Source organism: Coturnix japonica, chromosome 1 (genome assembly GCF_054131305.1).
Source record: "Coturnix japonica strain WE chromosome 1, WE-NBRP24, whole genome shotgun sequence".
NCBI lineage: Eukaryota > Metazoa > Chordata > Aves > Galliformes > Phasianidae > Coturnix > Coturnix japonica.
The window spans coordinates 41,617,747-41,631,786 of NC_140663.1; the positions used below are offsets into that span (position 1 = coordinate 41,617,747).

General features: G+C 36.4%; 1 protein-coding gene across 2 annotated transcripts in view; it reads left to right on the plus strand.

The window, feature by feature from the left end:
* The window catches only part of CFAP54 (cilia and flagella associated protein 54), a 99,253-nt gene that overhangs the window by 84,130 nt on the left and 1,083 nt on the right, over nt 1-14,040 (plus strand). For both annotated transcript variants that reach the window (XM_015858704.3, XM_085515145.1), the window contains 9 exons: nt 476-581; nt 1,347-1,442; nt 1,934-2,075; nt 3,943-4,140; nt 5,199-5,407; nt 8,390-8,575; nt 9,954-10,060; nt 10,853-11,039; nt 12,318-12,395. In XM_015858704.3, the coding sequence (XP_015714190.3) occupies nt 476-581; nt 1,347-1,442; nt 1,934-2,075; nt 3,943-4,140; nt 5,199-5,407; nt 8,390-8,575; nt 9,954-10,060; nt 10,853-11,039; nt 12,318-12,395 (1,309 nt within the window). The remainder of the gene's footprint in view (nt 1-475; nt 582-1,346; nt 1,443-1,933; nt 2,076-3,942; nt 4,141-5,198; nt 5,408-8,389; nt 8,576-9,953; nt 10,061-10,852; nt 11,040-12,317; nt 12,396-14,040) is intronic.

A 14,040-nucleotide genomic window follows, 5' to 3' on the forward strand; every position in this document is an offset into this window, starting at 1 on the left:
TAGCATTTTTGCTGGTTCTTGGAAGAGAGAAGGATTTTCTATGGAGTGACTGAAGAACCATATCCAAATCTGCCATCCATATGTCAAGGAAAAGCAGGACAACAGATATATGCCTTGACTTGAGGAAGGAAGGGCAACCCTTGCCGGTTCTGTACTGAAAGATCACTTTTCTTTTAGAATTACAATTTTCTTACTAAACATTTGCCATTTATTTATTCACTACTTGTTGCTCATGGAGCAAATTGTATTTGTCAAACTCATAAACCATTGTGTTATATGTTAAGCATACCATAGGGATGTTTTAGACTCGCAGAGACTTCAAAGCAAGATTACGTGGCTTTGAAAGGAGATGTGTTTTAAGTAGATGATTTGGACTGGATGAATGATTTATATAGTGATGCTGCTTGGCAAGTCTTATTATCATAACACTGTCTTTTGTAGTAACACTGATTAACCTGTATGTTGTCTCTTAAAGGTTAATAAGAAGATCATACCTTGAAATAGCACTACTGTATTTGCATTTTGCCACAAATAATGAGAATTTGTCACAAAGAGAGAAGGTGATCCCTTCAGAATCAGAGGTATGTTTTCTATCTTTTAGGTAGTGGCCTCTTCAAAGCAGGAAGCATCTTTCTGTTAGAGCATTGTTCTTGCCAAGCTATTACTTGCCAAGACTTATTACATATAATAATATATAATATATAATACTTATTATAAATAATACTGATATGAAAATCCTACTAGAAAAACCACATGAAAAAAAATCACATAGTACAGCAGTAGAACTATATAATGTCTAATGTGATTTGTCATTTTTTACTGAATATAATGACATTTTAGACTTTTTTTTTTTTTGTGTTGTTGATGGTATCATAAAATGGGAAGAAACAGAACCAAGTGGTTTCATTCCTGATTCTGTACAAGTTTATCTTTGCAAAGAAAATGTAACATTCTAACATGATTCTTACATGGTAATACTCATACTTTACCATATCTCAATTTTTTTCAAGTCAGACATGAGAAATATGTTAACTGTGTTACAGCAGCTGCTAACTGCTTTCAGAATGTAATGTCTAATATAAAAGAATAACTAAGATTGTAGAAAATAGAAAATTATACCAAAAGTCCATAGGACAGTGAGGGTAATTGTATGAGCTGATCTGAGAAAATTTTTAGAGGAGCAACTTTATAAGTTTTACCATTCAATCAATGTATTTATTAAATCATTGCCAATTTTTAGTTTTAAATGAAACAATTCTGCAAGTCTGAGGACTTTTGCTACCAGCAAAGTATATTTTTTCACAAAACATTTGGAATCATAATTAAGAATGGGTGTATAATTTTAGATCTCTGCTGGAGAATACTCTTCCTCTCCCGGTGAGGCTCTGAAATCAGAAGGCTACAAAGTACGAGCTTGGATTGCAGTAAGAGCAGCCAGACAGGTTGGAACAATATTCTAAAGAGTTAATTTTTTTTGTCTGGTTTTATCTCATACAAAGAGCATGCAAAAACAAGACAAGAATTAAGGCTCTCTGAAATTTCTGGCAGGGGTCTTAATTTGAGGAAATTAGAATGGACACTGTGTGAGTGGTGCATTTAATCTCTCATGGACAGATATGACCCTGTTTGCCTCTATGTTGATTAAATGCAAATATAACAGCACACTGCCTGATATGTGCATATGTATTTGACGTGTGGGTAGACATCAGCAGCGCCCAGGTGAAGATATCTGATTTGAAATCACTTGTATAGTAATTAAGCTGCCAGCAATAATGATTTATTTAAATACAGTATGTATCATATGACAGGTGCTTTAAAAAATATAATATGTTGAATAATTAATTTTTCATTGTTAGCATGCTGGTCTCACATTTTAAAATCTGTATAAATATCACAGTGAGCAGGTCTTAAATAAAATAAATGTTATTTTTAGGTCAGTGAAGCAGTGGTTGCCTCTCAGCTGTTAATTGGAATGGAGAACGTTAAAGAACGCAATGTGGAGGATGCAGTACAGCAGAAAATTCCAGAATTTGCTTCCATGGATCTTCTTGCTTCATACATAGATTACTTGTCTGGTATTATTTTCTACCTAGTAATATTAGAACATTAAAGAAGAAATAATGTATGCCATAAAATCTAGTAATACGTTTCGCATCTAATTTTCATTTATTAAAACTGCAAGTCAGATTTGGAAAATAAAAGCTGAATCCTGAAAGCATGAAATAAGAGCAGTTTAGGTCACCTGACTAATGGATCTTCAATATCAGCTGGTGTGTGTGTTTGATAGGCTAAGCAAAATAGCACTGATTGCATCATGTGGCTCAGAGAAAGAAAGTGAAAGGAATAGTGCACATACTTTAGGAAAGCACATGGACCTTTGTAACAAGGCTTCCCTAGGCATATACTAGCTCTTGGCCCCCAGTCAGTCATCACAGTTTTTTTTTAATCAAGCAGTCAACTAGAATGCATTTTTTCCTGTAGCTATACAGCTTTTGCTTGGATATTTTCACATTTCCTTATGATTTGGTAAAGAAATCTTTATGTTGAATAGCTCCCCACTAAAATAATACAAAACATCAACAACAGAAAAACAGCAAACCAAATAAACAACTCCACCTCTTTCTAAATTATCTGCCCAGGCACTGCATTTTACAATTACAAGCTAATAAGAATCTGTCTTTCTGGTTCAATGTATTATCTACTAGGGATTGTTCCACTGGCTTTTCTGTGGAACTATGCCTGGTTTACTTCCAGCTTCTGCATTTATTTTACGATGACTGGATTTGATGGAATGAAAGTTTTTCAGAAACTATAAACTGAATGCAATTAGGAATTCTGTTTATTTTTACACTTGGAAACATTTAGTAACAAATTTTGGTTCTGTGGCTTCATTTCAGTCATCTCAAATGGCTGACAAAGATTGAACAGTTCTGCCTGATGGTTGCTGGCAAAGCTGAGCAATGTCTGCTTACTTTACAGCATTTAAACATATGTGTTTTGATTGGTTTATGAAATCAAATGTTTTCTGCTAAGACCTCCCATCAATCTGATTGTCTCGTGCTGGCACCATTTGTTTATAATTATGGGTCCTTTTTTTATCGTAGCAAACGCAGCAGGTGTTTATCCTGATAGGACTGTTGGGCAGTCCAAGGAAAAATGAAACCATAGAAAAGCAAAATGGGCCAAAATACACAAACACGAATTGAAATGGAATTGATCAGCACAGCATGGCAAATATTTTCTTTAAAGCCATTAATGAAACACAGTGTTTAAGTTTTGTTAATACACAGTGTAGATATTTTAAGTAAATTCTGCTTTTACAATTGCCTGTGAAAAGACAGTAATACAGTTGTACAGGAGAGCACGTGGTGTAATTAATTTGGCCTTTTGTGATTCCACTAGTAGAGAGGAGTAGGATTGCATTTTGCTGTGGATTTAGAGGGTTCAGGAGAAGCGTTAGATGACAGAGACTAGACATGGATCTGCGTTTAAGTTAAGCGGTTTATTTAAATGTTTTAATTAACAGAGTTTTGTAAATAGATCTAAACACGATGTATGCTGTAGCATTAATGAGTCAGAACACAGTGATACAGATAGATGGTTGTGTGCCCCACAGTTTGGAGACAAAGCGCAGTGACTTCTGCATTTGCTTTGATCTTCCATAGCTCAAATATAGAGAGAGAAGAAAGCCATTTTCTCTGCCCTTCTGTCTTTCTTGCCAGGATCACTCAGATTCTTGGCTATGATAAGAGAAATATTTTCTGTACAGTGTTCAAAAAGTGCTGAAACAATATGAAGAATATTCCTCTTATGAAAAACATAATTGAGTTCACAAGTTGCTTTTCTAGTTACAGACAGCCAGTTGCAACACAGTGCAGAAACAGGTTTTGAATTGCAACCTTTGGCTTAATATCTATTTTTGATCTGTTACTGGATTTGCAGATGGATACAGCGTTGTCTGTGGAAGTCGTACAACATCGTCTACTGAAAATAAACAAATCACACAGAAGGAGCAGAACCAAAATGAAGGAATGGAATGTCTTGACGCCAGCTCCAGCCAGAAGAAAGAGATAACAACATGGGCTCACCTAATTCGCTACCACAGTTATATAAAAGGGCTTTGTCACACAAACCTATTTGGTATGATTTTTTTTTCTTTCTGGAAAACTGCTGTAGGCAACATACTGTTTTTATGGGCCTAAAGTTTCAGATTTTAAGTCCATAATCTCAGATAGTCTCATTTTTAGTTCCTTTAAATTGTGTAAAAGTGAAAAAGTCTTCACTGAAGTCATGATTTATACCAGCGTACAAGTGGTGTTGGTGAAGATATCAAGACCTTTTTTAATAGTTATTCACAGACCTTAGTGATACCATAAAGAGCATCCAACAAAACTTAATTTCTGTTACTGTATGTAGCAGAAATGTTAAGTCATGGCTTGAAGACCTCAGTGATTGAGCACCTGGTGGGAAGGCAGGGCAACCCAGGGGAGCTCAGGTGCACGCATGCAGTGCATCTGAATGACTGGAAGGAGTGGGACCAGAACTCACCCCTTCCCAGTCCTCATGTAAGGGCTAGCAGTGGAGGTAAGGGAATCTTGCTGGAGATCTCTGCCTACCTGAGACCTTCTGAAGGTAAACAGCTTTTTTCCTTTGTTTCTGCATCCACGGCTGCCGCATTTGGGCTTATCCTCACTTGCTGCAGCCTGGGACTGTGCTACCCTGCTGTCATTGCTGTGTTTTCCATCGTATTATAGTGTTACACTATCTCTGGAGCATTAAACCCCCCTTCCGTCCCCCCCCCAAAAAAAAAACAACCCCCCGAAAAAACAACTTAAGCTGTGTATTATTTTAATTCTAGGTATGTCAGGCTTAGATCAGAAATAGAGCTGTTCAGTTTGGAGGTTCATTTGTGAAGATGGGAACTGACTAGTTTAAATTGAATGCTGAACATTGTGGAGCATTTGGGCTAAATGCCCAGATAATACATACTTGATTTATTTCACTACAAACCAAGACAGATCCTTTTAAAAAGAGTAAGAAACTATTACTTTCAGGGCTGGATATAAAAGTGCTGCTTTAATAACTAAGAGTCAGGCCAGATAATTTATGTATTTTACTGTATTTTAGAAGGTGTGAATTTTTAAAATTTACTTTTAAATGGCAGATGGTAATTTAATAAACATATTATCTTTTCAAAGCTGCCCAAGAATCAGAACTTGGATCTCTTTCTGGAAGAGACGGACACTCAAATTCTCCTTTCAACTCATGGATTGTTCTGCGCGTCGCAGAAATGCATTCCTTTCTCAGAAAACACTTACTTGAATACTCGGTGTGTTGTCTCGAGAATTCCCCAGAACAGCTACAAGATTTAGAGGCGTCACATGTTTGTCCGTCTGATTCTTCAAAGGTACTTGCTGTTCTCGTGGATTTTTCAGTAGTATTTATTACAGCTGCATTCTGTAACTCTTCAGGCTCTTGCAAGTTCTGGACATGATGTTTCTGGGAGCACTTCTGAGGGAAGAAATTATTTACCTAGAAGGTGTATTTTCTCAAAATTTGATGGAGCCATGTGTCTCAAATTTAATTGATGTTTGAATTTTTTCACTCCCTGGTGTTGGGTAGAAAATCAGCCTTTTCTGGCTTGCAAAAAGCCTATCTGAGCTTTCAAATACATAAGCAGCTCAGTCTATGCCACCAAGAGAAATATCGAATTGAAGTTCTGGAGTCCACGTTGATCGTGGCATATGTATAGAACACTGAATGGGAAAAGACGCTGAAGATTCAATTCCAAAGTAACTTTCTTCCAAGTTTCTCCATTCTGCTTCTCATATTAATAAGTACCTTAATACTTAAAAAAAAAATAAAAATATTAAAATGACAGCTTACTCTCTGTGGTTTATTTTCTGCCTACTGTGCCCAGGGTTAGGCAGAGGCAGGGGACCCTTGCAGATTGAGAACTTTTTATTTTATAAAAATGCAATAAAAGTACTTTTTAGCAAGTAACTCTTCTAGAGTTGGTGAACTTTCTGCAGTGTTGGACAGCATATCATCACTCATTTCCCAACAAAGAGCTGACTGTGCCGCTGAATATATTGTAAATATATGGTATGTGACATTTGTAACAGCCGTCGTATATCAAAAATTATTTTACTCTGTCTGCTCTTCTTTTGACATAATTAGTATTACAGTGTCCTGGAATAATAAGCTTCAGAGCTTGCTGTCATGTTCGTGACAGGTGCAAGCCGCATAATCGTGTGCTCGCTTCACTGTTGCAGACAGCTAACAAGCATAAAGCTCTTACTTCTTTAAATTTTAAGCTTCATTGAATTCTACCACAATATTTTTAGAAGCTTTAACTATTTAGAAAACTGTATAAGTTTCTTTTTTTTTAATGTTACTGTAATTTGATACTAGCATTTTTAACAGTACTAAAAATTCCAGAAAGAGTAAATTTTATGTACAAAATTGTTTCATTCACACATGTCTTGTAACTGTTTTTAACTCACTGATTTATGTTTTTTTTTTTTCAGTTCTACTGAACAAGGAATCCAAGTATGTTAGGGTGTTTATAATTAAAATCGTGTGCCTGTGGCAATTTACATGCTTTTTTTCCCCCCTTCTCCAATCCATGATAGCACATAGGAATGGCAACACTTGAAGTCAGCTTGTTCTCAGACTTTCAAGAGGGTCAAATGGATAAGTAGTTGTATGTAATTCAGCAACCCTCCAGTTTGACCAGAGCAGTTATAGTATCATTCCTCAAAAAGAGTCAATTTGATATAAATAACAAAAGATGTAGTTCCATGAAAGAAGAAAGTCTACCACACGTTTTAGAAAGATATATGCCCAAGGAGGTTGTGGATGCCCCATCTCTAGAGGCATTCAAGGCCAGGCTGGATGTGGCTCTGGGCAACCTGGTCTGGCGGTTGACATCCCTGCCTATGGCCGAGGAGTTGAAACTGGATGATCATTGTGGTCCTTTACAACCCAGGTCATTCTATGATTCTATACATCATAAAATGAACTTTTGAGAACTTCAATTGAAGGTTATGTCACAGATGATATTGTTCCAGCTCCATGTAGATGTGTGTCTATTTCTTATAATTTTCTTCACATTCCATGTTAGCAGAATCATGGGTGATTCATGGCCAAAACTAAAATCCTGAATACAAAATATTCTTGTTCTAGATGAGTTAACTAGCAGTACTTGTGGTGGCTGTGAGATATGGCCACTGTTATCACTGCCTTGGTAGTCTCAGTCTGTGTAGCATGGATCAGCCCCAGTTAGTTGTACCATGCCATAATGAAGGTATATGTATGTACCCAAATGCATGACTCCATATTTATCTTTGCTTCATAAAGCCACACAGCTGAAGTAATATTAGGTCAGAGTGAAAAATCCATCTTCCACTCATTTAGATTTATTGCCTTATGTCAGTCATGAGCTGCAATTTCTGAAAATGAGTTGGGTAAAGTTCTCCAGGCTTTTTCAGCAATGAATATTCAAAGTATTCAAAATCCAGAACTAATGCCCCAGGCAGGTGTTTTCACATTTTGGAATCAGTGATGGCAACAATATGTCTCCAAAGAGCAGCAGTATTCCCCCAAAATGCCATTTTTTAGCCTCTATTCTTTGCAAATCTGCAAATCACTTTTAAAACTAGGAATGGCGTGGCACTGTTCAGCCTTTAAATAAAATCTATAGCCATTTTTAAAGGCTTTTATTCATAAATGAATGTTGGTTGCCAATACTCCTCCAATTGTTTCCTTGTTAAATTACGTCCAAAAAGTGATGTCTGCTAATGCTCCACATGTATCTTAGTAGATAATGTATATGAAAATTCCTCACAATGTAAATGACTGCATTTCTGTAAGTATCACTGTTTGTGGGCAGTACAGCAAATGACAAAAAGAAAAAAGTAAAAAAAAAGTTATGCATAAATAAAACATCAGTCTGGCATTCAGAACTGTTTTTTATTATCAACATGGATAGCAGCCCAGTTTCTTTCTTAGCAATAACTCCTGTGTGGCGTGTCAGTGCTTATTTTTTAACAAAAAGGATAAAACCATAAGGAAGACAAGTCAAATATAACAATCACAGGTACCGTAGCTGCCTAAGTCAGCAAGGAGGTCCTTTGTATTGTCAGTAGAAATATCTCTTCATGTGAACTTTGCAAAGCTTTCACTTGGTAAAATCGACACCTTTTTATATTGCCTGTTTATCTAAATAATCATATATTTGTGCAGGACTGAAAGTCGTATTGATTGTAAGAGATGGTAGATTATGATAAACATTATTATTAAAAAAAACAACACATGTTGTACCAAAAAATTATTATTATCATCAACGTTATTATTATTCTTCCTATTTCGTATGTGTGTGTTTCAGACGTCTCTTGAAGATTCTGGAATTTCACCGAAGGTGTCATGTGTGAAGATGGCTTCTCTGGATTCTGGCATCACAGAAGCAGGCAGTCAGATGGAGAGTAGGGCGGCAAATGCTTCAAATAAAGAAATTAGCATTCAGTGGTATATTCCTCCTCTGGCAAAGCCAACTGATGACACAGAGACTCAGGTATAACTACACCAAAGCAGTTCCTTATGTATTAAAACAAATTAAGTCTCATTTCTAATCAATATTGTGCCAGAAACAATCAGCTTTTTAACTGAATTATACCTACATTAATTATCAAGCTGGACAGCAGGGAACTATTAACTTACATTGACACAAAACTGCTATGCAGGGCACAGAACGCCCTGACAGTCATTTGGTGACAGGCCAAAGAACAAACATTGGAGGTGATGTAGAGCCCCCAGGCCATATTGTATTCATGCCTTTTGCAAGACATTGAAGCCTTTAAAACCTCCACTTTGTTAAATTTGGTCGAGATCTTCTCACTGTGAAATTTGGCTGAAGGTTAAGGATATTCATACAGCAGCGTTTGATGGGGGGCTGTCAGAAAGGCCCAGGTATGCATATATAGAGAAAATAGGGTTTCTTGAACCTTGTTTCCCTAAGAAAACAGATTGAAAATGAAAAGTAAGAGGAACTGCAGGTGTGTGTAGAAGTGAGAGACTGGGAGAAGGAAGTTGTGTTGTCTTTAAACAAGAGAGTTGCATGTAAATACAATTTCTTATACCCACTGTCTCCAAACATTTTGGATCAACAGATCAGTGTTGAAATTTCTACTAGATCCTTTGCTTATCTGCTAGAAAGTTAATAAAGCTATGTGAAATTATGCAAAGAATGTCATATTCTATATAGTTGTTTTTTCTTTTGTTATTTCAACTGGGCCTTACAGATCAGTAGAGATCTGGAGACAAGTCTTGAAAATAACTTGCTTGTGAACGCCACGTTCTTGACACTCTCCATATAGCCAATATATTCAGCTACTACTAGGTGCATACAATTCATCGTACAAAAGATTAATTCAGTGAAAGAAAAGAATATCCTAGTTCATCATCTTGTGCTCTGATATTGATACTGCTGTATTAGGCTGGTGAGTTACGTGCAGTTCATGGATTTAATTTCAGTGTGATGACAGCCATGTACAAGGTCATATGGGAAACATAAATAATTGCCCTTTGGAAACTCAGTAAAAGCTCTCTGTTCAGCCTACTTGAAGCAAGAACTTTTGAATTGAATGTAAGTAGGATTGATTGACTAGGATCAGGACTAGACTGAGATTTTAATGGCGACTCTACTATAGAGTACAACTCATTTTCAAAGCCATATAAATTATATCCCTTAAGAAATTGCTTTAACGTCTATAAAAACTGAGTGTAGTACAAATTCAGAGGATCCCAGACACTACCTTGTTATTGAAAGTCAGTTATCTAAATCTTTATCAGTACAATGAATTTGTTAATAATTATGAGTCAGTATCACTGAAATAGCTCGGGTCTCCTACAACACACTACTTTATGGCTTACCTATTCCATCTCTTTTACAGATTTTGCTGCTTTATGCTTATAATACAGAGCCTGTCAAGATCAGCAATTTCAAGTTTTTCAGTTCAGTGTCTGTGTTTTCAGGTCAGTTGTGGATTCCATTAGCAAGGTAAGCAATCACTGACTTTGTCCTGATATTTCATGCCATATTAAATATCAGACAACCATTTAGGACTAAAGAATATAAAATAGAAAATATCAAAAAGCTGTAAATCTTTTAAAAGCATCCATTCGAGCTTCTTGGAGACTTTCTCTATAAAAACTGTAAGATGAAAACTGAATTAAACCTGTCCAAATGTGTGCCTTCAGAGTATTCCAGTCTTCTAGACTGGTTTCTTAAGGAGCTGAGTAACATACATTAATTACACTACACTGGCAGAGCAACAGAAGAAAATGCTACTAAATTTAAGAACCAGTCCAAGCTGTTTTCCCCAGTCTCTCATAGGATCAGCTACTCTCTTCTTCCCATACAGCTCTCTGTCTGCAAGAGTTTTTCTCAGCTGTAGCCCCGTGTTCAGCCCTTTATTGTCACATATTTACCCCAGATCTTCTTGGAACTGTTCAATAGATGGATGGGAAGGACTAATTGGACAAGAACTAATGGCTGCCTCTGCCACCCGGCCAACCCTCTGCCAACCCACCTTGTTCTGGTTGAATGAGAGTCGGGGTTCTTTTTAATTGTTAAAGAGGCTTTTTTAAACTACTGCTTCCTACTGTTTTAATGCAAAAAGATAAAACATTCCATATTTCCACTCCCATTAATAGGAACTGTATTGTTAAATTATGAAATCAGTCTTGAAATGAAAAATGTCGAACCTACTCAATACATAATTCAAGCTAGGCCAGTTTAATTACAACCTGTAGATTTATAAAAACAATTTAAAAAATTGTTGTATTTCAGAATTATTTCTCTAAGAGAGAAACTATCTAATCTGAAACATCAAGTTGAAATGCTGATGCAAAGTTCGGGAAACTCTTCAGCTGCAGAACCAACAAGTTTTATTGAACAGAATGAAACCCTGGAAACAACTCCTTCGGAAAAAGCTGAAATGAATATTGCGGGAGTGCATCTTGATGAAAAAACAGAAGTATGTGAGAAGAGTTCTGCTCTTAAATATGTCTGACAGTTTTATTTAAAATGTCTATTTTGGGAAAATAAACGACAGGTAACTTGGAAGGCAGACACAGGAGATTAAATTTGCTTCTCTCTTTTCAAGGAATGTTGAAATATTTTCACTTTTCATTTGCTGTTTTACTTTTTCTCCTCCTCACATATTGCTTGATGCCTTACAGAAAGGCCAGGCGTGTTCAGCCTTCCCCTTGAAAAATACAGGCTACATCTTCAGGCAGAGAAATTGGAAAATCGATGCCTAATTTAGAGCAATCTACATTTGAAAATGCTTGGCACAGTGTTAAATTAGCACAGAGATCAACCCAAAAGTGGTTTTTAAAAATCAGTTATGCGTCTTCAATGCAAAATGGGCAGTGATGGTTTCTGAAATAGGAACCTTGTAGTAATACTATTGAGAGTGAAGTAAAACTGGCAGTGAATTTATTTTCATTTTCTCTATGCCCCCTTTCTCTTTCTTTATTATTAAAAAGGTTGAATATGGTCCGCAACCAAATAACTCCCCCAACATACATACACAAAAGAGGTAATTTCAGAATTTTCCATGTGGTCTCTTTGAGATAATGTCAGTGGAATAGAATGTTGCCACAGCATAACTGCTGCTTGATAAATGCCAAGGCAAAATAGACGTTTATTTTCAATGTGAGAGACATTTATCATGTGACAGGATTCTCTTTATATCTATTATATGAAATGATTAATGATGTAGAGGCTGTCATTTGGTCTGATGGATGCTATGAAACAGTGACAACTGTGCACCGTGCCATTATTATGAGGCTGTATTTCTACCAGCTTGGAGAACAAATGATGTTTTGGCCAATCACAGCGTATGGTGTTTTTGGTAGAATAGACAGAGCTGTCCTTTAGTGGGCATTTCTGATTACCTGTAGGTTTTTGCTCAAACTTTCATTAATATCTGTCACTAATTGGAAAAGCAACATTTTGAATACTAATAAGATCGATATGCCATGTATTAGACATGTATAAATAACATCTTGTCAGATAGTTTATAATATCTTCAGTAAACACGTAGCAAAAGTGTGTGTTGGTTTTTATATCTGAGCCAGCAGCAATTTATATACAGTTCTTGGTTTTTTTTTTTTTTTTTCTTCTGTGAATTCAACTAGAATAAGGAAAATCTTGATTGTGCTGAAAAATGTTGTAAAGCCAAACCATCTGTTAGCTTAGCAGAAGAGACTGATAGAACATCCATTTTTTTTCTTGTTTATTCCACTAGGAAATGGCTACGAGGTGCTTATCTGAACTCAAAGCTCTGCTCTCTGCTGTTCCAGTCCTGACCTTGCCATTAACTGAGGTATGCTATTTCCATTAACTATATTCACAATAATTAAATGTGTTTTCTAAAGTAAAAACGATTATTCAGCTAGGCTGAAGCATGGATTTTACCAGTTAAGTAACTTTCAATTCTTTTCTCATATGTTGTTGGGGTTTCTCTTCTTTTTCTGTCTTCACAAATAAAATACAAATGTGCATGATTACCAACTGTGAATATTGTCACTGTTGGAGTCACCTTTTTATACATACAAAAATGCATTCGAAATGAATCTCGCTCACAATGAATTTATCTAGTTTATCCACCATTCTCTGACCATTGTTTACATGGACTCCATTGAATTTCCATGATGCAATTGCCAAATGCAATTTACTTCCATCCCTGTCCCTTTTTTTTCAGTTATTCAGGTTTCCCATCTATTTTCTCTAGCTTTTTCTGCCTTTTCAATGTCCTCAGAGACAGCATACCATTTTTCATCCATGCTGTTGTATTCAAATTGTTACTTTAGTTGAGTATCCCAGAGTAGTCCATGGGAACAGGAGATGATGGGACCTGGCCCACAGCAAGCAACAATTCTGCTCAGTGTTCTTGTTCATCCCAGAGGATCAGTAGAGGAGAGGAGCTGCTAATGCTCAAGGAGCTCCAAGGAAGATTTCTGAATCCATAATGAATTATATTAACTGAGTAATTCTCAGATATCTTGCTTATCATTGTTCAAATAGAATGATAATAGATAAGCTTTCAACTATATTCGTTTGTAGTCAGGTAGCTCTTTTTCTACCAAAAGGAAATACCTGGTTATATCTAGAGTTTGACAAGTGGCCTGTTATTTAAGAGAAAATCAGTAATGCTGCTCTGTGCATCCTGCAGGTTGGCTTTGCAAGTTTTCTATTCCCCTGTTATAACTACTGCACCATTCTTGCTATTCTGTCTATCCTGGAGGTCTCTCCCACCTGACTCCCAGACCTTCATATCACTCTGTCCACCCACGTCAGTGCATACATGCACACGCATTGTACAAAGCTGTATTTTCTACAGTCCCACTGTAATACCTCCCATGGTATGGACTTGACAAAAACCTAGTCAAAGGTGCAGCTGAGCTTCCTTTGAATCCCATGGACCTCTCAGACTTGTTGAGATGTCTCAACAGATGAATCAATTGTTTTTTCACTATGAAGCATCAGTCAGGGGCTTCAAACTAGAGTCTATTAAATATGGGGGATTTGATTGAGCCAGTGAAGCCTTATCATTAAAGACTTTGAATATCTTCATTCTTCTCTGGAGCCAGCTGAAGTAGTAGACTCCTTAACACTTCGTTATGCATAGAATATTTTTATGTACCGTTTCCAAACTTTCAAATAAGTTGTGTGTGCGCACTACCCTCTCTTCTTTGCAAAGGCTGGAAACCTCAGCATGGAGTTATGTATGCTATAGAGTAGGACATTCCCTTTGTTTTCAGACACACAGGATAAAGCAGAAAATACATTGCTTATAAGCAGTTTTACATCAAATTTTCCCCACTGTACGCTTTTTTTTTTTTTTTTTTTTTTTTTTTTTGCTGGTCTTTTGCGAATTAATTGGGCAAAGTTGGTTCTAATTTGTGGTATTTGTTTTCTCATTCTCTCAGCTGTCACACTTTAACTTCTCTCGTGTTTTCAGTTTCTCT